The sequence below is a fragment of the Siphateles boraxobius genome, unplaced genomic scaffold, assembly GCF_051911475.1.
Source record: "Siphateles boraxobius isolate OS27281-9 unplaced genomic scaffold, OSU_SipBor_1 68, whole genome shotgun sequence".
In the NCBI taxonomy this organism is placed as follows: Eukaryota; Metazoa; Chordata; class Actinopteri; order Cypriniformes; family Leuciscidae; genus Siphateles; species Siphateles boraxobius.
In genome coordinates this window covers 10,138,023-10,163,831 of record NW_027509195.1, presented here as the reverse complement: position 1 = coordinate 10,163,831, position 25,809 = coordinate 10,138,023, and the positions used below count along the sequence as shown (strand labels likewise).

General features: G+C 37.0%; 3 protein-coding genes across 5 annotated transcripts in view; all 3 read left to right on the top strand.

Annotated features, from left to right (window-relative positions):
- LOC143722909 (protein rapunzel-like) overlaps positions 1–25,809 on the top strand; it is a 96,916-nt gene that overhangs the window by 58,882 nt on the left and 12,225 nt on the right. The window lies entirely within an intron of this gene.
- LOC143722883 (uncharacterized) lies at positions 7,043–19,273 on the top strand. Of its 2 annotated transcripts, none has more exons than XM_077214577.1 (3): positions 7,043–7,110; positions 14,385–14,445; positions 17,896–19,273. In XM_077214577.1, the coding sequence occupies exon 3, from the start codon at positions 18,086–18,088 to the stop codon at positions 18,416–18,418; it is 333 nt and encodes a 110-aa protein (XP_077070692.1). In that variant the 5' UTR covers positions 7,043–7,110; positions 14,385–14,445; positions 17,896–18,085; the 3' UTR covers positions 18,419–19,273. The 2 variants fall into 2 exon arrangements, with proteins under 2 accessions (XP_077070692.1, XP_077070691.1); XM_077214576.1 differs by lacking the exon at positions 7,043–7,110 and adding an exon at positions 11,021–11,158.
- Positions 7,419–10,456, top strand: LOC143722882 (protein rapunzel-like). Its single transcript, XM_077214575.1, has 2 exons — positions 7,419–7,735; positions 8,723–10,456. Exon 2 carries the CDS (start codon positions 8,767–8,769, stop codon positions 9,946–9,948), a length of 1,182 nt encoding a protein of 393 aa, XP_077070690.1. The 5' UTR covers positions 7,419–7,735; positions 8,723–8,766; the 3' UTR covers positions 9,949–10,456.

Genomic DNA, 25,809 nt, shown 5'->3' with positions numbered 1-25,809 from the left:
CTGAATGTCAGAATGGGAAAGAAAGGTGATTTAAGCGATTTTGAGCGGGGCATGGTTGTTGGTGCCAGTATTTCACAATCTACTCAGTTACTGGGATATTTACGCACAACCTTTTCTAGGGTTTACAAAGAATGGTGTGAAAAGGGAAAAACATCCAGTATGCGGCAGTCCTGTGGGCGAAAATGCCTTGTTGATGCTAGAGCTCAGAGGAGAATGGGCCGACTGATTCAAGCTGGTAGAAGAAATAACCACTCGTTACAACCGAGGTATGCAGCAAAGCATTTGTGAAGCCACAACACGCACAACCTTGAGGCGGATGGTCTACAACAGCAGAAGACCCCACCGGGTACCACTTATCTCCACTACAAATAAGAAAAAGAGGCTACAATTTGCAAGAGCTCACCAAAATTGGACAGTTGAAGACTGGAAAAATGTTGCCTGGTCTGAGGAGTCTCGATTTCTGTTGAGACATTCAGATGGTAGAGTCAGAATTTGGTGTAAACAGAATGAGAACATGGATCCATCATCCCTTGTTACCACTGTGCAGGCTGGTGGTGGTGGTGTAATGGTGTGGGGGATGTTTTCTTGGCACACTTTAGGCCCCTTAGTGCCAATTGGGCATCGTTTAAATGCCACGGCCTACCTGAGCATTGTTTCTGACCATGTCCATCCCTTTATGGCCACCATGTACCCATCCTCTGATGGCTACTTCCAGCAGGATAATGCACCATGTCACAAAGCTCGAATCATTTCAAATTGGTTTCTTGAACATGACAATGTGTTCACATGTGTTACTAAAATGGCCCCCACAGTCACCAGATCTCAACCCAATAGAGCATCTTTGGGATGTGGTGGAACGGGAGCTTCATGCCCTGGATGTGCATCCCACAAATCTCCATCAACTGCAAGATGCTATCCTATCAATATGGGCCAACATTTCTAAAGAATGCTTTCAGCACCTTGTTGAATCAAAGCCACATAGAATTAAGGCAGTTCTGAAGGCGAAAGGGGGTCAAACACAGTATTAGTATGGTGTTCCTAATAATCCTTTAGGTGAGTGTATGTGACACGATCAGTTACATCGTTTCACTGCCATTCATAAATCCTCTACCGTGGCCTCATGGGATAGTAAAGTGTCCATCGTATGCACACTTCAGAATCTCACAGGAAGTAGTAGGTCATCTGGTTATTTTGCCTACTGTGTACTGTGAATTCAGACATACTACTCCTGTCCTGTCACATACTGTTTTTCACCTGTACTACTATATGCAGGCTGCATTCGGATGCAGCCTTAGTTTTTACGGTTTCCAAAAGTAAAAATATAATAGTTGATTCTGCATACTGGTTATCTGACACTTAAAAAAAGCACAACATTTGGCAATCTCTGATGCAGTCTTATTAAAACTGCACTGGACAAAAATCTATTATTTGTCATGAGTGATTAAGCTGGGTTTACAATCTGCTCCCTTTGTTGTGCTCTCTGCATGTGGTTATTTATTTTGGGATGTGAGTTTAATTATCCGAACGTGAAGGGTAAAGAGCGTGAGAAATAAAATGAAAAGGAAAAATCAGTATGAACTGAATCTGGAACAGAGGAAGTAAAAACTGTACAACATAAAGAAAAATTAAGAACATTACAAAAAAGGTTATTTTATGCAAAATAAATACTTTGTGACCTATGACCTTTATCTCATACAAAAAAAATATTCGTCCACAAAGATGGCTAGCTTCAGCTGTAAATGTTGAGTTGACCTTGCTGTTGTTAAACATGAGTACAGAGGGCTGGATGTTTTCCCATGGATTTCACAACTATTCACTCAGCTCATGTAAAATGGTCCACTTTTATAATATCTGTCTTTCAAACTAATACAAACAAACACATGTGCAATTTGATACTGATGACCCTTTTGGCTAAAGTACGCTGTGAAAACTTGTCTGACAGGAACTGGTTAAACAAACAGGGTCATATGGGAGGACAGGACATATCTGGTGTGGATTCCAGCGAACTTTATCTCTCGACTGGGAATGGTTCATTAAACACTTATTTTATCTGTTAAGTTATTTCCCTGAAATTCATCCAGGACATCTTCCAGATACTCTTCATCTTTTTGTTGAAGGTATAAATGTTATGGACAAATGATTTATATAGTAAATTAATATTTTAAACATTATAAGGGAAGGGGAATTTTAGACCTATTAAATATTGAGTCGTATTATATTCATATGAACATATTTAGGCATTATAAGTAGGCCTATAATATTTTAACAAATGAACAAAGCTGCTCTTTATAGCTTCTTTCCTGACAAAACCACAAGAGCCATCTGAGAGCACACAGCCTTCCTCTCTTCCATCTGTCTGTGACAGTCTAAACGTTCACGCTGATATATTTTATCTCTGAGTTCTTGGTGGAGCATCACATGAACACCAAAGTGACCCTGTACTCTGATAAAACCCAAACAAAATGGATATCCTTCAGGCAATAACATTGGATTCACATAATGATTTCTGTGCACTTCCATTTTAAATTCACAACTATGTCATAACTATGAATCATCAGTGTTGTTGAGCATGAGGACAACCAGATGAGAAACTAAGGTTAAATGACAAATTATCATAAATTCACTCCAGTGGCCTTCATAGGACAGTACAGCCACACATTAATGAAGATCTGCTAAGCGGTGACCTTCTCCTTTCATCACTGTCTGGGCTGTAATCACATTTCCCATTTGCATAAGGTGGAGGTTTTTAAAGGGCAAAGAAAACCTGCCTGAAATCAATAGACACACGTGAAGCCAGCCAAAACACTGATAAACAAACTCAAGATGGGAACTAAAAAGATGTCTGATTTACCACACCCTGCTTTACTTTACAAGACATATATAAAAAATATGATCACACTTTAGTTTAGGGTCAAATTGTCACTATTAAACTATTAACTATGACTTTTGCCTCAAACTCCTAATTACTGCTTATTAATAGTAAGCACGGTAGTTGTTAAGTTTAGGTATTGGGTAGGATTAAGGGATGTAGAATATGATCATGCAGAATAAGGCATTAATATGTGCTTTATTAGTACTAATAAACAGCCAATATCCTAGTAATATGCATGCTAATAAGTAATAATAGTGAGAATTGGACCCTAAACTAAAGTGTTACCAAAATGTTATACATATATAGAATGGCAAACTGGCTACTATAAAGAACTAATAAGTTGTATTGTTTTTTTTAACAATATCCTATGAAAAAATATGTAAAGCTATGGATCATATGGACATATGGATCATGTAGAATGGTTTTGAAATTAACTATTTAAAATATGCATATGCCCAGATATCTTTTTTTTTATGTTTTATGTGGAATAAAGAGGCATTACATGTGTTTTTTTTTGTGTTTTTACTGCAGTTACTTTCATTTCCTCTGAAGCTCGTTCAGACCAGAGGAAACAGAGATATTCAGGTCTGTCATTAAAGCAGTGTTCATCCTTTGGCTTAAGCGCAATGATATATTTTTCCATAGTTCACTGAAACCTCTCTGCTTATGTCCTGTGACCTGAACACAGCTGTTCCCTGACACTGCTTGTTAGAAAATGAAAAGGATCAACAAAATAAGAATTAAACCCAAAATACTTAGGTGTAAAAATATGAACACAACACAGCTTTTTTTGCATTGGATATTTCCTCATTTGTATGGTTGATCTTGTTTGCCTCACATGACAGAAGACGTTGATCATTGACACATTAACAATGAAGCATGCTCCAATTAAATATTTCACCAGAACTGTCACGGTTTGGGTTTTGTCTTGTCTGTCATGTGATTCCCTGTTTGTCATGTGATCCTGCAATGTGTCTTGTCATTTTGTTATTTGTTTGCTTATTGTCCACAGGTGTTCTTGTTGGTTAGTTTTCCCCAGGTGTCTCGGATTAACCACGCCCCCTTGTTATCTTGTTTAGCTTGTCTGCTTGTGTATTTATACCTCTGTGTTTCAGTTGTGGTTTGTCGGTTGTTCTTGTAGCGGTTCGGTTCCTTGTAGCGGTTCGGTTCCTTGTAGCGGTTCGGGTTCCTTGTAGCGGTTCGGTTCCTAGTAGCTGTTCCTTGTAGCGGTTCGGTTCCTTGTAGCTGTTCCTGTCCTGAGCTCCATGTTCTGCCGTTTTCCCTGGATTACCTGTTTGTTTTATTAAAGTAGTGCTGCATTTGGATTCTCTCTCCGCTTAGTCCTTGCCACAACGTTACAGGAACACACTTCAATTTGATACAAACCACATGATTACGTCATTCTTGGAAGACCAACCTAAATGATCGTTCAGATTTAGTTAAGACAAACCTGTGTGAATAATTTCCACTTAACAGTTAGTCAACATAGCCTAAAGCTAATTCCCACAAAAAAATAGTTCCCACAATTTAATCTTACACTTCCCCAATAGGCATGCTAATACTTGTTTATTAACAAAATGTTATTGTTTGCTAGTATGGATTTATAAAACAAACGAAAAATAAAGACAGATTTTGCTTCCCAAAAACAAGGAATCTACATGAACCAAAGTGACATCTTGTGGCTACATACATAAGCACTTTACTACTCAGTAAACATCACAGATCAGCATGATAAACACAATAGAATTGACTAATACATGTAAGGTATTTTGTATTTAAGATAAGGATTAAAATATGATGTGGCATAAAAAAGCTAATGACGTTGTGCTATTTAGTGGCGTTTGCTAAGGCAAGCAGCTCGTATCTGTTTTTCAGAACCCCTAAACGTAAGCAATAAACTTGTGTTGGGCATAAATCACGCCTCAAATTTTGCATTTAATTCAACACTTAAATATTATTGATAATAATTTCATCATGATGACATTGCAGTGAACTATACTGCCTTTTTTTGCACACCTTGCATAACTTTCCAGCATTATGTTGACAGATTTGTTGTTGTTCAGACGAAATTAAAAGCTTAATCCACTTATTAACTTTAGGCTAATTCATGACTCAAGCTAAACCAAAAAAAAAAAAAAATGGGCAGGGATTTCAAATACAGCTAATGGCTACTTGGAAGTCACACCTTAGGCAAGGCAAGTTTATTTATATAGCACATTTCATACACAATGGTAATTCAAAGTGCTTTACATAGAAGAAATTAAAATAATCAAAAGAAATCAGAATAATTAAAACAGTTTAGAATAAAAGATAAAATACAGAAATAATCAAATGAAATCAGAAAAATTAAAACATAAAATAAAATAGTGCAAACAGTCGGACGAACAGTGGCACAGTGCTCATTCAGTAGATGCACAGCTAAACAGATGTGTTTTGAGTCTGGATTTGAATGTGACTACTGTAGGAGCACATCTGATCTCTTCTGGAAGCTGATTCCAGCTGCGGCTGGCATAGTAGCTAAAAGCAGACTCGCCATGCTTAGAGTGAACCCTTGGTATTTCTAGCCGATGTGATCCTAATGATCTGAGTGATCTGTTGGGTTCAGCTATATGGCTTCATGACTCAAGCTAAACCAAAAAAAAAAAAAAAAAAATGGGCAGGGATTTCAAATACAGCAAATGGCTACTTGGAAGTCACACCTTAACAAACTACCAGACATGGAATTTGCCTCAGATTGTCTTTGCCTAATTTTCTATGGATGATTCATGCATTTTAGACAAAGAGGCCAATTAATTAACAAAGAAAACCATTTTACATGTTCCCTAACCTTAACATTTTTACATTTAGGTGACAACTGCTTAGAGAAGCCCATCTTTTCTCAACAACCTGCATAAAATTGGAGGCATTATTTATTTCCGTATCCCAAATAAAACGGGAAGTGAAGATTAATTATTAGGAACTAACTATGCACATTAGTAATTTGTTTGGAAAGTATGGATACTAAATATGCCACAAAACACTCCAGGGCCCTGTTGACTGTTTATCAAGCTTGCGCATCAGCGATCACACCCACTGCTGAGCAACTGAGGGCACGTCATCCTTTACAGTATAAGCACAACTGATTTGCATAGTGCGAGATCTAACAGTGACATGAAGATTTGAAATGCTAATGCCAGACCCGCTGTAATCCACAACAGCCTCTTATTGTCCTTCTACAGACGAATCATTACATGCCAGCGTGTCCCAGCGACCGCTTCAGCACAAAGCCACTGGGTTTGTCCGCTTGCCATGCTGCAAACAGTAGAGTCTTTCTCTGCCATGTAAAGCAGTGTGACAGAAATGACCCAGAAGCATCGTGCCCCCAAGTGCTGTTTTCACACTCATTTCAGATTGGCAAGTGTTGCTCCACAAAGTCTCCTAAAGAAGGACAATGTGAAGACTACAACTTATTTATTTGATTTTTTTTAATAATAATAATTTTAGAATAATTGTGATTTTTATTTATGACAGCACAAATATAGCAACATAGCAACAACATTGTGTCGTTAGGTTTTTGGTTTTAGGCCGTTTCCTTGAACTCTTAGATTGTATATTCTTGTTTTCCTATTTTTGTTTATTAATAAAGTCTACAGCTTGAATACGTGACAAACATGGCATTTAGTGCAGTCAAATTGATTAATCGCATTTAACATAAAAGTTTGGGTTTATATATATAGCATAAATTATATTATATTATATCAGCATATGTTATAGAAACAAACTTTTATGTCAGATGCGATTAATAGTAATCACTATATATATATATATATATATATATATATATATATATATACGCCTATAAAAATTTATCTGTGTGTGTGGGGGGGGGGGGGGGGGGGGGTATGTGCACTGGCCACAGTGAGTGCCTGTACCCATGGCAACCCATGTAGAAAAGCCGAGTATGCAGCATGTTATAAGTGAAAGGCTCTACTAAGCATTTTTAGGACTATCTAACTACTACATGCTGATTTTTCTCAAAGAAGGAATGTTTACAGGATGTAATCTGTCTGTGTGCCTGTCCCTCATCTCTTCAGTGGGCTCAGAGGAATGCATGCAGGGGATGGAGTTAATCTGAAGGGGGAGTGCCGCAGGGCAGAGTCTATATATATATGTGGACCCTGGGAAGCTGCTGCTTTTAGGCACAGTTGGACTCTGTTGGAACACTAGAGAACACATCTATACATTTCACCAGACTAACGGTGAGTCTCCTTTTTTTTTTTTTGCTCTTTGTCAATTTCCATTCATTATCCTACCCTTTCCCTTTTTTCATCTTTTGTTATTTTATATGCACAACTTCAAAAACTTCATAGAGCCAAGGATTTAAAAAAAATACACAAATAAAAATAGCTAGCCAGTGATCAATGCTTTTAATTATCATTTGTCAGGAACAGTTGGAGATGACACTTTGTGAGAATCATTGTTATGTGGATGATAGTCAATATTGACTTAAGTACCACATCCTGCCATTTTATGGCCAAATAATACAGGATGTTGTGCTTAAGTCAATATACTGACTGCCACGAAGCTCCAAGCAGCATTTGGATAGAAATAAGGGACGTGGCTTTGAACTTAAACAGTTCCTCTTTTCAGAATCAGTTGGTTGGTTCCTTTCCTTTTTTTCACAGTTTGGAACTATCAAAAACAGGGTCTTCTTCTACAAATTGCTAGACTGGATTTCTTTTAAACTATTTTCCTACATTTAATTATTTTTATGAAGTCATTTTCTTTTTGAAATCGGACACATCCTGGAGTTTTAATTTCAAAGCCATCTTAATTATTCTTACAAAGGAGGACTTGAAACAATCAGGATCATTGTATTGTTGAGTAAGTATTGTTTTGCTCTTAATTCCATTGAGATCAGAATGCTCTTTTAAAGGATTAATTGTTGAGTCATAAATTCCAAATATTAGTTCTACATGCTTTAATATTATTAGCAACTGAATTCTCATAATTGTTCACATAATCCACTTCATCATTAAGACATTTTTGAACAGGAGCCAAATTAAGTCTCTGATCTTTAAAATATCAAATGTCAGGTTTAGTCTTGTATATTTATTTGTGTTTATTTATTTTAGAAAATCTGAGTCATTTTGTTGCCAGCTGTAGAACATGGTTTCACCGCAGGGCAAGTGTATTGGTTTCAGATTTTCTCAGATCTGGGTGTGCCTTTTTTTCTGTATATTGAGTCTTGGGAAATTAGATACAAGTGTGAGATCATCTCCCTTGTGTAATCAAAGTGCCCAAAAATGTCCTGAAATGCTAGCTAAAGCCATCAAATATATTCTCCCACCCAGTAACCCCTCCTGAAAACATCTGCTTTGCTATACATATGGGGTTTAAATGCTGAATTATTCTCCAAAGAAGAGGAGAGAGAGCGGCTCTCCTATTCACATCAACAGTGTGCTCATAATAATAATAAACTGTGCTTTGAAGCACAAAAAAACTTTTAGCATATTTGCTTTTAATTCTAATAGTAGACACCTGATCTCAATGATCTGCCTTTATTGTATAATATGCGGAGACTTAGCTGGCGGGGTGGAAGGTGGAACAGGACATGCCCGAACAAGACTAGAATTTTTTCTTTTTCTTTTTTTTTTAAATGCCTTGAGCCCATGGAAAACATGTATAAATGTACAAACACTCTGGTATTTCTGCCCCTGTGGTCTGGCTGTCCAATTCATCTCAGGTTACTGTTAAGGGTCTCATCCTGAGCAAACAAATATGGCCCTTAGAAATAGCTGCATTGATTTCAGTATTGATTTTTATACTGTGGCTTCCACTTTATGATATATATGCCTTGATCTGTTACAGACAAGGGTAAGAAGGATAAGAAGGCCTCTCTGCTTTGATCCAGGATGAATCGGGTGGAAGAATGGGTTTTGGAGAACAAGGACAAGATCGAGAAAGGAGTGGAAATCATGGGGCAAGGTTGCGAGGTTTTAGCAGCCACTGTGGGACAGTTCCACCCCATCCTGGAGGCCGTGTTTTTGGCCTCAGCCGAGATCCTCGGCAACCCGGATGGGAAGGAGGCCAAGTTCCTTGCTGAGCAGTTTGAAAAGATTAACCAGCAACTCAAAGGTATTAACGATGAAATCGACCAAATCGCTTTGGAGATGCAGCGGACATCCATGAATAAGCAGAACTTTGACCATGAGGCGAGGATTATCAGTCAGTATGAGAAGTTTCAAGACTTTGTCAATGCTAAGCCCAAGTTCAAGGAGAAGAAGAAGGAGAAGTTCATCAGCCATTATGAGAACACAGGTAGCGATCTGCACATTGATGCCTTGTACAATGCTGTAACTGGAAAGAATATCTCCGGAGATGCCATACTGGACACGGTGGTGACCACAGAGCAAAGGAGCAGAAAGCCAGTGGAGGAGTTCTGTGCTAGGCTAAAGAAGATATTTGTCCTGGGAATTATAGCAGTCATGGGTCACGCCGCCCTGAAAGAGGGAGTGGTAGGCGAGGACATAGTGAAGAAATGGCAGGATCGCATGGAAGACGTAGAGACACGCATGAAAGCGGCGGTGGATGACTGCATTGAGAATTTCCCCTTGCAGGCCAAGACGGATGTGGAGCATCAACTTTTGGAGCGACAAGCCAGGGTTGACCCAGAGTTTGCAGGATTAATACTGGATCTCCTTAAGAAGAAATACTACTGGGTTTCTTGGTCAGTTCGGGTGTTCAATCACAGTGGCATATTCTTCTGGAATTGGCTCGCTGGCAAAAAGTACCATGGAAGCGGTGGAGGTGGAAACTTCTTTGATCTTCTGACCCCAAACAGCATCAGAATCGTGGTGTCTTTTAGTGCAGACCCGAAACCCCTCAACAAGGGCCAGATGCTGGATCAGATAGAGGCACAGAAGCTGAAGGGAAACATGCAGTCTGTGGCTCAAGAGCTGTGGAAGACTCTTCCCGACACTTTGGTCCATGCCATTAGCTGCTATAAGAAAGTAGAAGAGAAAAACAACTTCCAGCCAGAATGTTTCCACTTTGCGAGGCACAAAAGGGCATACCTGTGCATTCATTCTGAATAGATGTGTGAAACGGCAATCAGTCTTCTCTATATTTCTGATTTTAAAAATTGTATCAAATTATGCAGCATTAGGTAAAGCAAACTGATGACCGAATTGTTGTTGTGGACATACAACGAGAAAGTATATTATTGCTGGTTCTACGATTTATTTTCGCATGTCAGGGCAAAAAAGGAATATGAAGATATGTCTGTGACCAAACATAAATGCATTCATTTCAGATGTAAATGGTTTTATTTTGTAGTTCGGAATGCTTTTAAAAGACCAGTTGAGTGGCGAAAACTTCAACGATAGACATATTGTGGGGGTTTGTTGTTAGTTGTGGTGTTTACAATCAAAAATCTTTTCATTTAAAGTGTAGATTGTAGTCTTTTCTGGATAAATGTTATTTCCAAATGAAAAATTATACTAAGTAATCTAGTTATATAGCTATTCTCTGTAAACAAGAATCATGTCCATTTCATGTTTATGATATTATGTAATCGCAAATAAAACAACTATGATCTACAAATTTGTTTCAAAGTATCAACAGTTTTTTTTATTAAAGTTATGGACCTTATTCCAGATATTCTAGCCTACTTTTAAATAAATAGCCTACTGTATTTCAATGTCACAGCCTTGTTTTTCGCTTGCAAAAATAAAATATTTAGCTGAATAAGGTTCATATTTTACGGGTAATGCATAGGAGACTTATACAAGAGACTGGATATTTTAAATAATTTTCCTTAAAAAAAACCTTACTATGAACTTGTCATGGGAATTATAGCAGTACGATTGCAAAAATGGAAGGACAAAATTTAAATCTTCTTAGAATAATAACAAAAACTGAACTATGGTTTTTTTGTGGGATACTGTGGTAAAATCTAAGAACAATAAAAGGACAATACAACTTAAAATTTGTACTATGGTATTTTGGTGTAAACCATGGTAGATTTTGTAGGGGCTTAATGATGACAATACTTAAATATTTCTCTTATACCATAAACAAAAAACATATACTGGAATTTTGGTGGAAACTATGATAAAATGGTCAATTTGGTAAGGGGTAAAGAACAATACTTTAAATTCCTTCAGTGTATAATAGTTGAAGGGTGTGCCACGACCTTAGAGAAGAACCAGCACATGATCAGTCGTCGAGTGAGACTGATCAGCGTGAACTTTTGCTTTATTTTATTCTATTCCATCCCTTTTGTGATCGATTGGAAGGTAGAAGGTGAGTTTGGCTCATAACAGATCTAATTTGTTCTCTTGTCAAGACGTCAGTTCAATTCAACGACGGTTTCGTTGGTGTCTGTGCGTCGTGGTTTCAGTTTTTGCTCATGAAAAGTTTTTAGGGCGTTTCTTACAGTCTGCTGTCCGCCTGACTGACATTTTCACCAGTTCGCGACATCTGTATGTTAAACCCGAGCGAGTTGCATATCCGATCGATTATTCAGGCAAAAAAATGACCTTTTCTATAATTTTAACTCATTTGTTTTCGTTCTGAAGAACTCAGAGGGCTTGTTTGACAGTGATCGATAGGCTGCAGTCTAACGTTAAAAGAGGAAGTGTTTCTTGTCAACAATCATTGTATTAACTTTGCCAGCCTGCTATTTTAACTACATTTTATTTTAAGGGAACATCTCTGCATATGTGCCGGTAGAAATGTGGTTATGAAATACTAAATCTGTATTCTGAGGGGAGGAAAACGAGAACAGATTTACCTTTCTGTCAAGCTTGGTCAGTGCAGGTACGGGACAACTTTGAGTCAGTCCGTCGTTATCGCAAAATAAAGCGCGACAGGGGTCTCGTATCGTATCTTCATAATGCTGTTTATTTTGCGAAAATTACCAACTGTCATTGTGAGTGTAGCAACGTTACACTGTCCCACGTATTATAGGAATAAGTTACCACGACTGCTTAACAAACAAACATACAAATAAATATACAAATATTAATTGTGAATTATTATTCGAATCAAATTATTTGTAAAGACCACGACAAGCACAATCAGAAGTTTAATAGACGAGCAGTCAGATAGATACCCTGAACAACGGTTATTATGAAAACTATATCTGACGGCCCGCCATGATTGGCCAATCAGAATCAAGTATTCAATGTATGCCTGAGACCATTGCTGTGTTCGAAATCCCCCCTATACCCTCATTCACTATTCCCTACATTACTCCACTAATATAAGTTTGTCCACTTGAAGGAGTTGATGAAAACGAGTGAGTGAATTTGGACACTGAGTGCGCCAAGGGCTTCCGATTTTGCAGTATGTGCTTGCTGTTTAATAATAATCATTTGAAACATTGGCTGATCCCTAATCAAAAGATTTATCTTAAACTCTGCCATGGAAACTAGCATATAAACTTTAATTTAACAATGTAATAACAAATTAAAAAGGAATTTATACCTGTATGATAACACGCTGGACCAGCGCAGTTTTGAAAATGGATGGATGATTTGATTCAGCTGTAGGTGCCATCTCCTGACGAGCTGCGAGAATTCATTCAGCGCACGACTCTCACAGTGCATTATGGGTATTCTCTAGCTGTTGAGCGTACATCGGTTGCACCCTCGTTATTGCATTGTGGGATGGAATGAGCTGACTCAATAACGTCCACTATGTTTTCGGACACCACTACAAATGTCTGTCCCCTCAAATAGTGCCCTATTTAAGGGTATATGGAGCAATTTCGGATACAGCCCATGAATCAATCTTATACTGAATAAAAACCCAGACAGCAACATAGTGTTGGCCCAGATCCGGCCGGCCCACATCTGGTACACGTGGATTCCACACGGCCAACATGTGGGCCAGATCTCTGCCAACACTATGTTGCTGTCAATCAACTTGGATATTTCATTAATTTAAACTTTAATTACATTTAACTGACTTATAAAATGAGTTGGATCTTGTATAACTTATAAAAAAAGTTGCTTAAAAATTGCTTAATTTATTTTGATGAGTTAAAGCAATATAAAACCTTTGATCTATAAAACTTATTGATCATATAATTGTTTACAGATTAGTTTTATCAGATGTCTTATAGGTATGCAAATGTTCTTGTAACATATTTTCAACTACACTAACTATAGCTAAAACGATGAAAAACAAAAAAACGGATTATTGGAATGGTGCTATTTTGATTTGTAACCCACAGGACTTTTCATACGTGTGTTAAGAGTTCAGGTGAGGATGAAATCTAATGACCCCACTTAGTGTATTAAATTAGTCATTCATTTTGTATGATCCGTGGCATGCCAACATATCTTTACAATTTTAAATTACATTTTAAATATGCATACAAGTCTATTTTGGTTTGTAAGTAACATCATTTCTTGAATTAGTGATATTTTGTAGCACTGGAATTTTGTAGCTACTGCCCAGTTAAAAAGAGCATAATGTGTGTGTCTGGAGAGAAGCTGACATGGTGTTTTTCTTGTCTTGTTTCCATGGTTACTGCTGAGGTGCTTTGGAAAAAGGTTCTTGCTCAGCTAGTTGAACTACCCTGCTAATTATTCCCACACCTGTGTTGGTACTAGCAGAAATGTTAATGGAAAATCATCAGTTGTTTTGTTGGAAATAACCTAAAGAATCTTCCAAGCCCTTTGCTATTTTCCCTTTACATAGATTGCACAACAATAGTGATTAGTGATATAAATGCAAATAAAATTTTTACTCAGGTTTTATGCAAAAAAACAAAAACAAGAAATGTTGCAATATATCACCTTTCTTTCAATATACCGCACTGTATCGTATCATAACCCCTGTATCGTGATACAAATCGCATCGCCTGATTCTTGGTGATACACAGCCCTAATTAACGTACCATTTGATGGTATATCAAAAACATTTATTCAGGCAACTTTATGTAAGAGAATAGTGTATCAGCATTCTGTTTATTTAATTTTACACAAGCAGTCAAAAGGTTGCACACACACACTCAGTTAATTTTTATTTACACATTTTCAAATAATGCTAAAAAAGACACTTAAAAGATTAAACAACATTTCTTTTGTTTTATAAAACAACTCATATAAAGCACAAAGCTTTAGATCACAAGACATTAAGTCAGTCAAGTATGTCCAAACGTTGGACTTTTAGGAAGTTATAATATGACCTAACAAGCTACTTAAAGAGTGTTGCATCATTATTATGGAAAAGGGGAAATCCATTTGAACTGTTTCCAATTGAAATGGTTGTTTTCTCTATTGTTGCATATTGCATACTGTGTGACTAAGTGTTCTTACATTATTTTCCAGTTCGTTTATTGCATGTTTGAATTGAGTGAATGCATCTTGCCCATGTCTTTTATGTAAGTGAAGGTGTGGTTGTCAGAACGAGAGAGCCTCTTTTAGCATGTGTACATACACCTGGTGTGTGTTGTCGAGGATTGTGTTGCTTTTATGGTTTGTTTAAAACATTTCTCATTTCCTTTATCTTTTTTTAGCAAGCCCACCCTGATTCACACTGACCGTTTAAAGATTCAGAAGAAACGAAGACTGACACATGTAAGTTTCTTTCTGTATACCAGTCTCAGGAGACAAGACCATTATTATTAAAGGTTTGCATGTATAAAAACGTCCAAACTGGATAGCAGGTGCACAAATGTCCAAGCTTAGTCTTTTAAATGAGATGCTATTTCATATCCTGTTTTTGACCCTCTCTTTCAAACACCGTTTTGATGGGCATTCAAGCCTTGGAAGTAAAAACCCACTGCTATGATTGGTAACAGTTTTGCATATTAACGTTTTATAACTTCAAATGTTGAAAAATATCTCGTTACATACTTGAAACATTTGCCAAAAATGTATGCGAATTACATCTTGGTTGAGGCAAAATAAAGTTGAAGTACTTGAAATTACCACAGTTAAAGTTGACAAAAGACAAAGTGTTTCATGTAAACAGAATTATGAATGAATGTACCATCGTTTGTCACACTTTCGTTCTTATAACCATACTTCATCCTTTCGATAAAGTGAAAACCATAAACATTGTCATTTGCAGTATCATCATGTTTTAAAGGTGCCGTATGTGACTTTTTTACTCTACTAAAGCATAAAAATACCATAATATTTTTGCAAATATTTAGGAAACATGTTAAATTAACATACTCTTTTCTCTAAAAAAAACTACTACAGCCAGTTATTTTACTTATTATTTTACACGTTCCGTGTTGTCATTGGGTTTTTGTTTTGGTCTGTGTGATCTCGCCCACTGCCAGTTCACCCAATAGTATTTCAGCACACCGGGTTGCCAGTTGGCAGGAAACACAACGTATTGCAGCTTTGGAAACAAGCAAACAAACTGGGCCAGAGATTGCAGATTCCACACAACCTAAAAAGTCTCGATATCCATCTAAAAATCTCTATAAACGCGGATAAATCAACTTCGCGTTGCATTCTGGTACATGGCGGCCATGTTGACAGCTTCGCGAATGTAAACATACAGCAAGTCGAACGAGGAGAAGCAACAGAGTTGAGAGAAAGAGAAGAAAAAAGATGTTTAAATCCCTAAAAGGATGTGGAAATTACCGGGATACGTTAAATAGGGAAGCCAGGGACCAGTATGTGGACAAAATCGGCACTTTTAACGGTTTGGATCCATATGAAATTTCCAACAAACAGTGGGAGCACAGCAACTTAATCCGGACAAAGGTAAACTTCGCTCCACCTAGCTGTTAGTGTAGTAACAGTTAGTGCTACCAACCATTCACACATGTAACGTACTTTTAACTATGTGTTTCAAAAGTGTAGTTAGTAGCGGTTTTAAGCTAAACTTAAGTTAGTAATTAAAACGATGATTAGGGCAAGGGGGTAGCAACAGGACAACAGTACAGAGACTGACAGGTCAGATGGAAGGGCTAACGTTAATGTTATGAGAGTATTAAAATACAGGGAAATACTAAAACGGGAAGACAGCGGGAAATGAGCTCAAATACGTGAGAAACCCGGAAATAATGAGAGGTTGACAGCTAACTTTACTAACTACAGTTTTGTAAGGCCGTCTAACTCGATCCAATGGCGGTATTCGAATTAGCGGTGAAGGTCTTTGCGTGTTACTGTCTTTTCTCGTGGCAAAGTATTTTTGGTTAAATGCAATACATTTTATCTTATGTATTAACTCGTTTCATCTGACTCCATAAAATGAAAAGGTTTTTCAATGACATCTGTGTATCATTAAATGTGAGCGAATGTTTTACTATTCTTTTAAACTCTTGAATGTAAATAATGTCAAAGTCAATTAGAATAATCAAATGTCACAATTTAATATGTCAGGTAAATGAATCATTATAATTTCATAATCAATTCAAGGATAATCAATGCAAAACATCAAATGCTCTAGAACAAAGAGGAAAAAGTTTACCCGACAAGAAATGCGTGAGGCAGAGAGACTCGCAACCCTCAGCCTCACGGGCCGATCTCAGATATAGAAAAGGCCCCGAGCTCTCGCTGCGTTTCATTATATACCCAGACCTCATTTCAAATCTAAACATCATCCACAGTGCAAATTTACCTGTAAGTCACCATTTGCTAGCAGTGGAAAATTAGCATTCAGTCAAATGGTCGAAGGTGTTAACTCAAAGACATACCCTCCAGTGTGGAAGATGTTTCTAAACTTCCTAAGAACTTTATTACCTTTTGGTTTACTTGTTTGGCAATGAGACATTTGTACCAGTCGTACCGAGACATTTCAAATAATACCAAATATGTATAAAACTAGATGATAATCATTCACATTAAACCATTTAGATTCTTGTGTGAGTTTGGGAGATCTCTGCCAGGATGAAGAATGGGGGAGAGAAATGTAGATTAGGATGAGGGAGGTGAGACCTTCGTCTCAATAGAGCATGAGGGGGAGTTCAAATGTTAATTTCCTTTGTTTTCTCAGAGAGTGGCCCTCTCTTAAAGTCCTTCAAGTTTTCCAGTCTTACAGATTTGAAACACATAGTTAAAAGTACATGTTTGAATGGTTCTTAGCACTAACGGTTACTAAACTAGCAGCTAGGTGCCTTTGTCCGGATTACTGTGTTCCCACTGTTTGCCGACTCTTTGTTGGGAATTTCATATGGATCCAAACCGTTAAGTGACGATTTTTCCACATACCGGTCCCTGGTTTCCCTATAACAAAAGCAGCGTTCTCCACGTGCTTTCTTCCGCATCCGATTATTCAACGCATTAACCACATAAATGACGAAGCAAAGGAAAGAACAGCAAATCACAACTATTCACAGTTTGACTGCGGCGCTACTGTATAAATACTCAGTACATATCAAACATTCTGTATCAGACAAAGCAATAGTGACACATGGTAAGAACACTGTGACTCACACTTGTGTGTTGCGACATTACTGTTGGATCCAATGTAGTCTTCACTGCATCATCTTTTATTAATTATTCAATCATTTTTTTATTCAGTCTCTCTGAAAAGCCTCCGTCGAACTGTCTTGTTTAAAAACAAATCCAAAGTACAATTAAACGAACAAACTGATCTAACTTTGTTAAAAAATAAACGCTTTCTTAATTTTAGGATCGCAATGAAGGCAATGTAAAGACTGTTTTTACACAACTTGGCACTTCAAAACGTCTTGTAATCCTCAGAGGCATCTCTATCGTTTTTTTGCTGGAGTAAATCATGTTTGCGTCTCTCTCATATTTACTAATACATGACATGCGTGAATCAGTGGGTGGGGCTAAAGAGGCAATGATGTAGAAGTAGGCGTTGATCTTCTTCTTTCGTTGTAATAATGTGACAAAATCCGAAAAGTGGTTTTCTGAGCTTGGTTTCAATAAAAGCTGTGCCCTATCAAAACGTGGAAGTTTTGAGTTCTGAAACTTAAATTATATTTTGTAGTTGAATGACCCCTTATATGTCAAAAGATCAAGGAATATTGTATTTATCAATTCATGACCCCTTTAAATGGTAAATTTCTTATTATGTACTGGTTTTATTTTACACAGAGACATTTTGATATTGAAACTGAAAGATGGCCGAGCAGCTGCAGAAACTTGTTGCGCAGAAGAAGGATCTTGTCGAGACCGTGATGGAAGTGTTTGAGCAGGGCGCAGAAGTGTTCGCCAGTGTTCCCTGTGTTCTCCATCGCAGCTCCGATTGTGAAGCTGGCGCTGGATAAGCAAAGAGGCCGAGTACATGAAGGAGCAGTTCCAGAAGGTGCGAGAGCGTCTGGAAGTTGTTTCTGAAGAGGTGCAGCAGATAAACCAGGAGATCAAGAAGAGTGGGATAGATGCCACCTACTTCTCCGTGGAGGAGAATCTGACCAACCAATTCCGCAAACTGATCTCGAAGCAGAAGAAGCTCATGATGATGCCGATGGCCGAACTGTTTTTTGAGACAATCCCTCTCTGTGTGGTCCACACAGTCAAGACCTCATGCAAAGATCTGGGCTTCTCCAGCAGCTTCTCTGATGAGCTGCACTTCTTTGAAGAGTTCAAGAACTTCTATGTCTTTCTTCATTCTGCTTAAACTAGCAGGGAAATAGAAATACTATGATTAACAGCTAAACAGCTGTTGGAGGATATGTTTACTCCATTAAACCACTATAAAGAGTGTTTAACCTCTCTAAGGTTGACTTTTAATGACCAAAATCAACCAATGTACTATTTTTTTCCTAGCGTTAGCCTTTATCTAAGTTATAAATGGAAACTTTTAATGTATCAAATTTGTTTTAAATATCAAATTTGGGCTTTTACTCCCTTATTAGTGTATACTGGATGATGGTAGCCTATCATTTAGGCTGGTAACACAAGAGTAGACCGTCCACGTTCTCTGATTGTATGCAAAATGTTTGCACAAATGTGATTAAAAGTTATGAACACTTTGAGGAAGTACTAATTACTAGATTTGACAAAGTTCCCCTAGTTTATAGCTTTCATATCTTTGACAAAAACACTTCTAGGTATCTAGATATTCTTAACCTTGAGCTTATAAGGCAACCTTAATATTTGTTTTGTTTGTTTTTTTAAATACTTTATTGCAAGTTTTTAACATAATGTACAAAGCAGGGGAACACATAAACAAAGCAACAAGAATGAAAAATATTGAATAAATAGCTAAATAAATTAAATAAAAGAAAGAATAAAAAGGTGGGCTAAAATAAGCAAAGCAAAAATGTAAAAAAAAAGGGTCACAGGAAGAACTTGAGGAAAATTTGTTTAGTTTGTCTGAAACAATCAGTACTTTATTATTATTATTTTTTTCTTTTTTAGGTTTAATTGGACAGGATTTATGATAGCTAAGTCTGAATGCAGTGTTCTGCTGATTTTGAATGTGTTTTCTTTTCTTTATGTGCATTAAAATAAAATTCTGATTCTAATGCAATCTATTATTGTTCTTTATGCTGCCTTCAAGTGCTATCGGAATTATTGTAAATATTAGTTTCATAAAACTGGACATGAACATCATCTCAAGTCATATTTACCACTGGGAAGGTCAGGAATTTTTTGATACCCAAGTTTCCGAGTTGGGCTTGCCATAAACTCTAAATATGGCGGAGGGAGAACGATTGCTGTCACTGCTATTGTAATTTCGTTTTTTCCACAACAGCTATATTGCCTTGTCTTGATGTTAAAGTGCATATTTACATATATGAATAATCAGTTGAAGCGTATTGTATGTTTTATACATATTGACAATAGCCTGTATTTGACTGAAATTCCAGAATTGTCTGCAAGCTGACTATAGAATGGTGAATGTTTATATGATTGTCAAAGAATGGGATGCTAAATATTATTTTGGCTTTAATAAGCTTTTCGCAAAAAATAGGCAAGAATAAACCAGGTGTCGTCAATGATTCCTGTTCTTTAAACAAAGCATTTGAATGCAACAAGCTTGGACGAACTGAGAAGTAGGACATTTCCGATAGCATGTGAAGGCAGCATTAATCAGATTTACTGGCCTCTAAACGACATGTAAAAGCAAACTTACATGTGGGTACGGTCTCGTTCTGTCATAAGCCCTATTTGCACGGGATAAGTATTAGCCTACCTGGTGACCTCTGGTCAATTGTAATAATTGCGGAGGTTGTCTGTGATCTTAATCCCGTGCGAATCGGCCATGTCTGTAATTTGTAAAGTAAAAATTCCCCCGCAAATTACCTACCATATTTCGCCGAACACAGAGGTCCTGTGATAACATTAGGCCTCCTTTACACGTAGAAGCTACTGAGCCTCTTTTATTTCTTAATTTATTATTTAGGCCTACTTTAATGTATTTTTATTTTATTTATTTATTTTACTTCTTTATTTATTTATATTTATTTATTCTGCTATGATGCTTGTATTTTGTCTGATTAAGACATTTCGTATTTTGTAGGGATGGGCATTTCAAGCAAAAATAATATTCGGACCCCCACACATGCTCACCGGTGACACGGCATTCGCTCCGACATTAAATTTCTCTGTACTGTAGACCATGTTGTAGCCATTAAAGTAAAGTTAGTTTCATATTTAGCCTATGTTTAAATAATACGTTATTTTTTCCCATTTCATCTATGTTGATTATATGAAAAGTGAAGAGTAGCCTAATCATAAGATGCGCAATATCGAGAGACATCATTTTGACCACTTCATTAAAGGAGCCGTATGTAATATCGTGGCCAAAACTGGTACTGCAATCACTTTCAAATTACTGTAGAGCGGTGTTTCGCCTTCCCCTTCCACTGACTCGAGGTTGCCAGATAGGCTGCAGGATACAGCAGGAACGTAGGCTGCTACAAGAAGCTTCCAATGGCAAATGACGAGTCTTACACAGTAAGTTTTTTTTTCTGTTAATTATGTTTCTGCTTCAAATGAGAGATGTTTTGCATAGTTATTATATATCGCAAAAGTTTACTAATGGCGATTAGCCAAATATAATCGTAAAGATGTACGCTCGTATGTGACCATGTATTGTTAGAACAGTAGCTGTTAGTCTAACTTGTAACGGTAGGTATCTGTCATTAACGCAAGTACAAGCACAAGCCTCTGTCACTGTGTATAACCGATATCAAAGATACAGCTATTCATACAGGTCAACTTGCAGCATGTGTACTTGACAATATACGCGAAGAACGAATGAGGAATCATTTTTACCAATTACGTTTCACATTGCCTTAATGGGTGTGCTAATGTTGTTTTCCTCAGCGTCTCAGCATAATAACAGAGAAATGGGCTCTGATAATGCATTGCTAATGTTAGCAATGACGACTCGCCGTTTTTATTACCTAAACAATTCCTTACCTTTTCAAGTCGATGACCCACCTCCTCCATATGAGCTAACGTAACGTTACTTTGAATGAACATGCATAACTTTGTTCGACTGTCATGAATATTTGAAATATCCCTTTACCATCCATCAAGTACAAGTTAGCCAAACATAGATGAATCTTACCTGTCCAGGAGAAAATTAGCAAAGTTGGCGCCTGTCTTCAAATTCTTCTCCGTTTTCAGCCGTCTCCATCTTTCAAAGGCATCTCCTATACAGATCCTTGTTTTATTTCGGACTTTGTATTTCGGATTCATAACGAGTTTTTTTGGTTTCGCAACGTTAGACATTTTTTTAATCCGATTCTGACACGTTTCTAGCTGCAGCCGTGGTAACTAGCAGAGCTGGCAACCTGGATGCCGCAACACTACTGACTTCGTGATTGGTAGATAGGTGGAGGGTGGCGCATCAGACCAAAACACAACATGACAACATCAACATCAGTTGAGGGCTGCAACTTCACTTTTTAAATGACAATATCCTGGCCGGACTACTGTTGTCAGTGATATAAGTATTATCAGAGCCCGTTTCTCTGTAAAGTACGAGCAATCTTTTGCAGCGATTTTTGCGTGAGCATATCAGTGAACACCCCTGACCACTCGGTGAGTTTCACGTCTTTGTAAACTAAAGTTTAATGCATTTATGAATGATTTTTCCAGTGCCCCTATGAACCCATTGTATAGGTGGTGTTGGGGGGGTGCTAACACAAAAACCTAAAATTCTAGGGACAGCAGCATATGTCCAAATTTTAATCTTAACCATTCGATTTCATCAGAAACGATCTTAAAACAGTGCTTTACTTGTAAAACGCCGAACTTACCCTTTAAGTAATATTCTAATTTTCGGAGATACTAAATTTGGGATTTTCATTAGTTGTCAGTTTTAATCATCACAATTAAATGAAATAAACATTTGAAATATATCAGTCTGTGTTTAATGGATGAATATAATATCCAAATTTCACTTTTTGAATGGAATTACGGACATAAATAAACTGTTTGATTATATTCTAATTATATTACCAGCGACTGTACATAGAAAAGAACATTTCAGTAATCACACTGGTAACTGGTAAAATCTCCAGAGAAGTAATTCAACTCATTTGATATTTAGAAGGAAACATATTGATTAATACCTTGATTATAATCACTCATAAATACATATACATTGAAGCAGCAATGGATTCGAATCCACACCCTTCAAAATCAAAATGAAATGGACTATTTACTTCACTAATGGATGATTCCAAATGAAACTGTCAAAGTAAAATGTGTCAGATGTTTTCTTTGGTGTCTACAACATATAAAAAAACATATATATAGAATATATAAAAACATCACATTTGGTTGAGAGCACACATTGCTGACATGATATGTATATAGTATACAACCTACATTTTTCTTCTGATATTGTTTAATATACAAACAATCCATCAATCAGTCTAAAAAAATTTTTTCTTTGTGTTTAACATCCTCACTGTTCAAACTTTCATGGCAGAGATACAGAATCCCCCCCGCCACATTATTGGATTTGAACACATCAAAGATTCTGTTACACACTGTTTCTGATGAAATCTGATCATTGAGCTCTCACAGATAGTGAAAACATTCCCATACATAATCTGTTCTGCACTTCTTACAGTCTTTGGAATGCAGCACTGTACTGATATTACTCAAACATTACGCTTAGGGTTTGTTCTGAACCAAACACCAGGAAGTGTTTTGTAGATTATTTAAGTCTTTGATGTGCTATATTACTGTTTTGTACACATATATTTAAGGAAATATTTGATAAAAGTTTGAAAGCCTCCCATAGACTGCTGCTGAGTGATCATGACCTGCATATGCATGCATACTGAATAGTTTTTGGTATTGTTTCCTTGCATATATTGAACTATTTACAGCCATCTTTACACTGTAAAGTTACTCTACAGTTGATTTCTATGTGCAGCTGTCTGATGACGTGAAACGATGTGGCATTTCATTTCACAGAGCAAAGGCTGAAATGCAAGCTTTCTGAAAATGTCAGCATTATTCTTTTGCTGTTTTGCAAGCAGATCCTTTAAGACCTAAACCAAAAGCAACCGCCCTCTTGAGGCCCCCTGGGTCTGATCTTGGTCTGGTCGTTGTCTTAAAGGATCTGGTCTTGATCTCAGAGGTTTTGTCATGACTACAACTCTGCTTATAGATGTGAAAATATTCTAAAATACATAATAAATGAATGATTGTGAAGCAAATCATGGCAAAGCATCAGCAATAAACATTTAACAAATGTGCACCTTAAAATTGAAAACTGAAATAGAACTTCAATCAAGGCAATAATTATGATAATCTAGTTAAAGTGCTATTATGCACACTAAATAGTTGACGTCTCCTCGCTGAAAAGACCTCTACCATTCTCTATTGAACAGCTGCTTCATTGGTCACGGAGGAACTGAAGACTTATGTGGCATTTCACCACATCTTCTCGTCGTCATACACATCTGGAGAGAGTAAATATAAGCAGCTTGTGTTAGTGGTATTATAGCCAACAGCCTTTAGTTTACGTCACAGCCCAGCAAAACCACACTTGACAGCTTGTACCACGGACAAAAGCTATAAAGATACTTTCGAAATCAATAAATTCCGTTCATTTCCTTCTCTGAAGACACACCAACAAACCATGATTAGCCATTTGCAATTGCTTGTCAGAAACAAGTGGCATTTAAAATTTAGGCTGAGGGACACTCTCATCATGGAGTGCACTTTTTTTAACCAAAAATAATGAATTCAAAAAAATTTTGTAATATATTAAAGGTATATAATTTTAGTGAACATATAGGCAACTATCTTCTAAGGCAGCACCCAAACCTCCATTAAAGGGATAGTTCACCCAAAAATAAAAGTTATGTCAATAATCACTGACGCTCATGTCATTCCAATCTCGTAATACTTTCGTTTAGCTTTGGAACACAAATGAAAATCTATTTGATGAAATCTGAGAGCTTTCTGTCTCCCCATTGACAGCTAAGCAACTACCTCTTTGACAGTCATAAAGAGATCGTAAAACTAATCCATATGAATTGAGAGGTTTAGTCCAAATTTTCCAAATCCAAATCACTTTATATGATGAAAATATTTAATTTATGGGTTTTATTCACATATAAACATTGATCAGCGAACATAAACAGAAGCTCAACCAAACCTGCTTGATGCGTGAGAACAAACCTCTTACGCAAGCTCAAACGTGCTGCGTAACACGAGAATGAACCTCATTGGTTCTCGCACGTGCTTGAGCTTCTGTTTACCTCAACTAATGTGTGAGTTGATGAATGTTTTCATGTGAATAAAAATCTTTTAAAAAGATGCCATAAATACTGTCTACATAGGTATAGCTCAGAAGATTTTAGACCTACAGTTTTGTACATCTCAGTTTATTTAAAATGAATTTGTGTTTCTTGCATCATTATACAGGCTGAGTAAGGGTGACTTGCTTGTTTCCAGGCTTTATTGGAGATCAAAACAGTCATAGTGCTTGGCTCCATCGGCAAGGACACAAGGCCTCAACATGACCTAGCAACAGAACGGCAGCAGGCAACAATATAAAAAGATATGTTTAGGTTTTTTTGTTTGTTTTTTTAATCAAGCAAGTCAGGTAATATGGAGTATTTTTTTTTATGAAAATTGACCTATTAGCAAAGTTATTTCCTCTAGAAATGTGCCCAACCAATCAGAAAGAAAGTGTCTGACTGCAGTCTGCTCAACCTCGGGAGGAGCATGAACTTAGTCTCCTCGTAAATAACTTAAGAGATTCTTTTAATCCGAACAAAATGACTTTTCCATGAATATGATTTGGCCACAGTGCCTCACATTGAGTCCGGCCCCATCAGGTGACCTCAGGAACGCAGAAAAACATCACGTGTGTCAGGACGGTTTCGTGTGAGATGCAAAAATACACTGTGCAGCCATTTATCGTCTCAATGTTACCTTAGTTCTTCCTTAATGCGGTCTCCATTGAAATAATTTCATTTTCGACCAATTTCACCCTGAAAAATATCCAATAAATGTTTATTAGGTCAGTGGCTCCAATAGCACACAAGCTCACCTAACAGGATTGGATGCAGAAAATCCTCAAGATGCTGAGATTCTTCGAAAGGATAAATGTCTACATAGAGAATAAACTAGAGGAGCCAATGGCTCTTGTTCAGAGATGTTCAGTGATATAGCATGTGCTTGAAAATAAGCAATCAGATTTGGCATTTCATTGAAAAATGTCAATAGTGACTTATTCATTTTACACTGGAATATCAAGTTCAATAAGTCAGTAGACCCACAGTAAGTAACTAATCCATCCAACACACATTCTTAAAACCACAGTGCTGGCATTATTTACATGTTGTTCCAAACAGAATATGTATTAGGTGTGTCATGCATCAAAAATATAGAGACAAATAAAAAGGAGCTAGGCACCAAAACATCCATTATTTAAAAAAAAGAACCATGAACCTCATTGTGCAATTTAAAAAGAGCAATATGTAAACTTGGCAAATTCATATTTATAGATCAAATTTATATTTATACTATCTGAGAGTCCCCGTACCTTTGAAACTCACCGTACACACACTATTCTGTGTC

Coding starts and splice junctions, on each gene's coding strand:
- LOC143722882 (XM_077214575.1), top strand. CDS start 8,767: ATGAATCGGGTGGAAGAATGGGTTTTGGAGAACAAGGACAAGATCGAG.
- LOC143722883 (XM_077214577.1), top strand. CDS start 18,086: ATGAAGGAGCAGTTCCAGAAGGTGCGAGAGCGTCTGGAAGTTGTTTCT.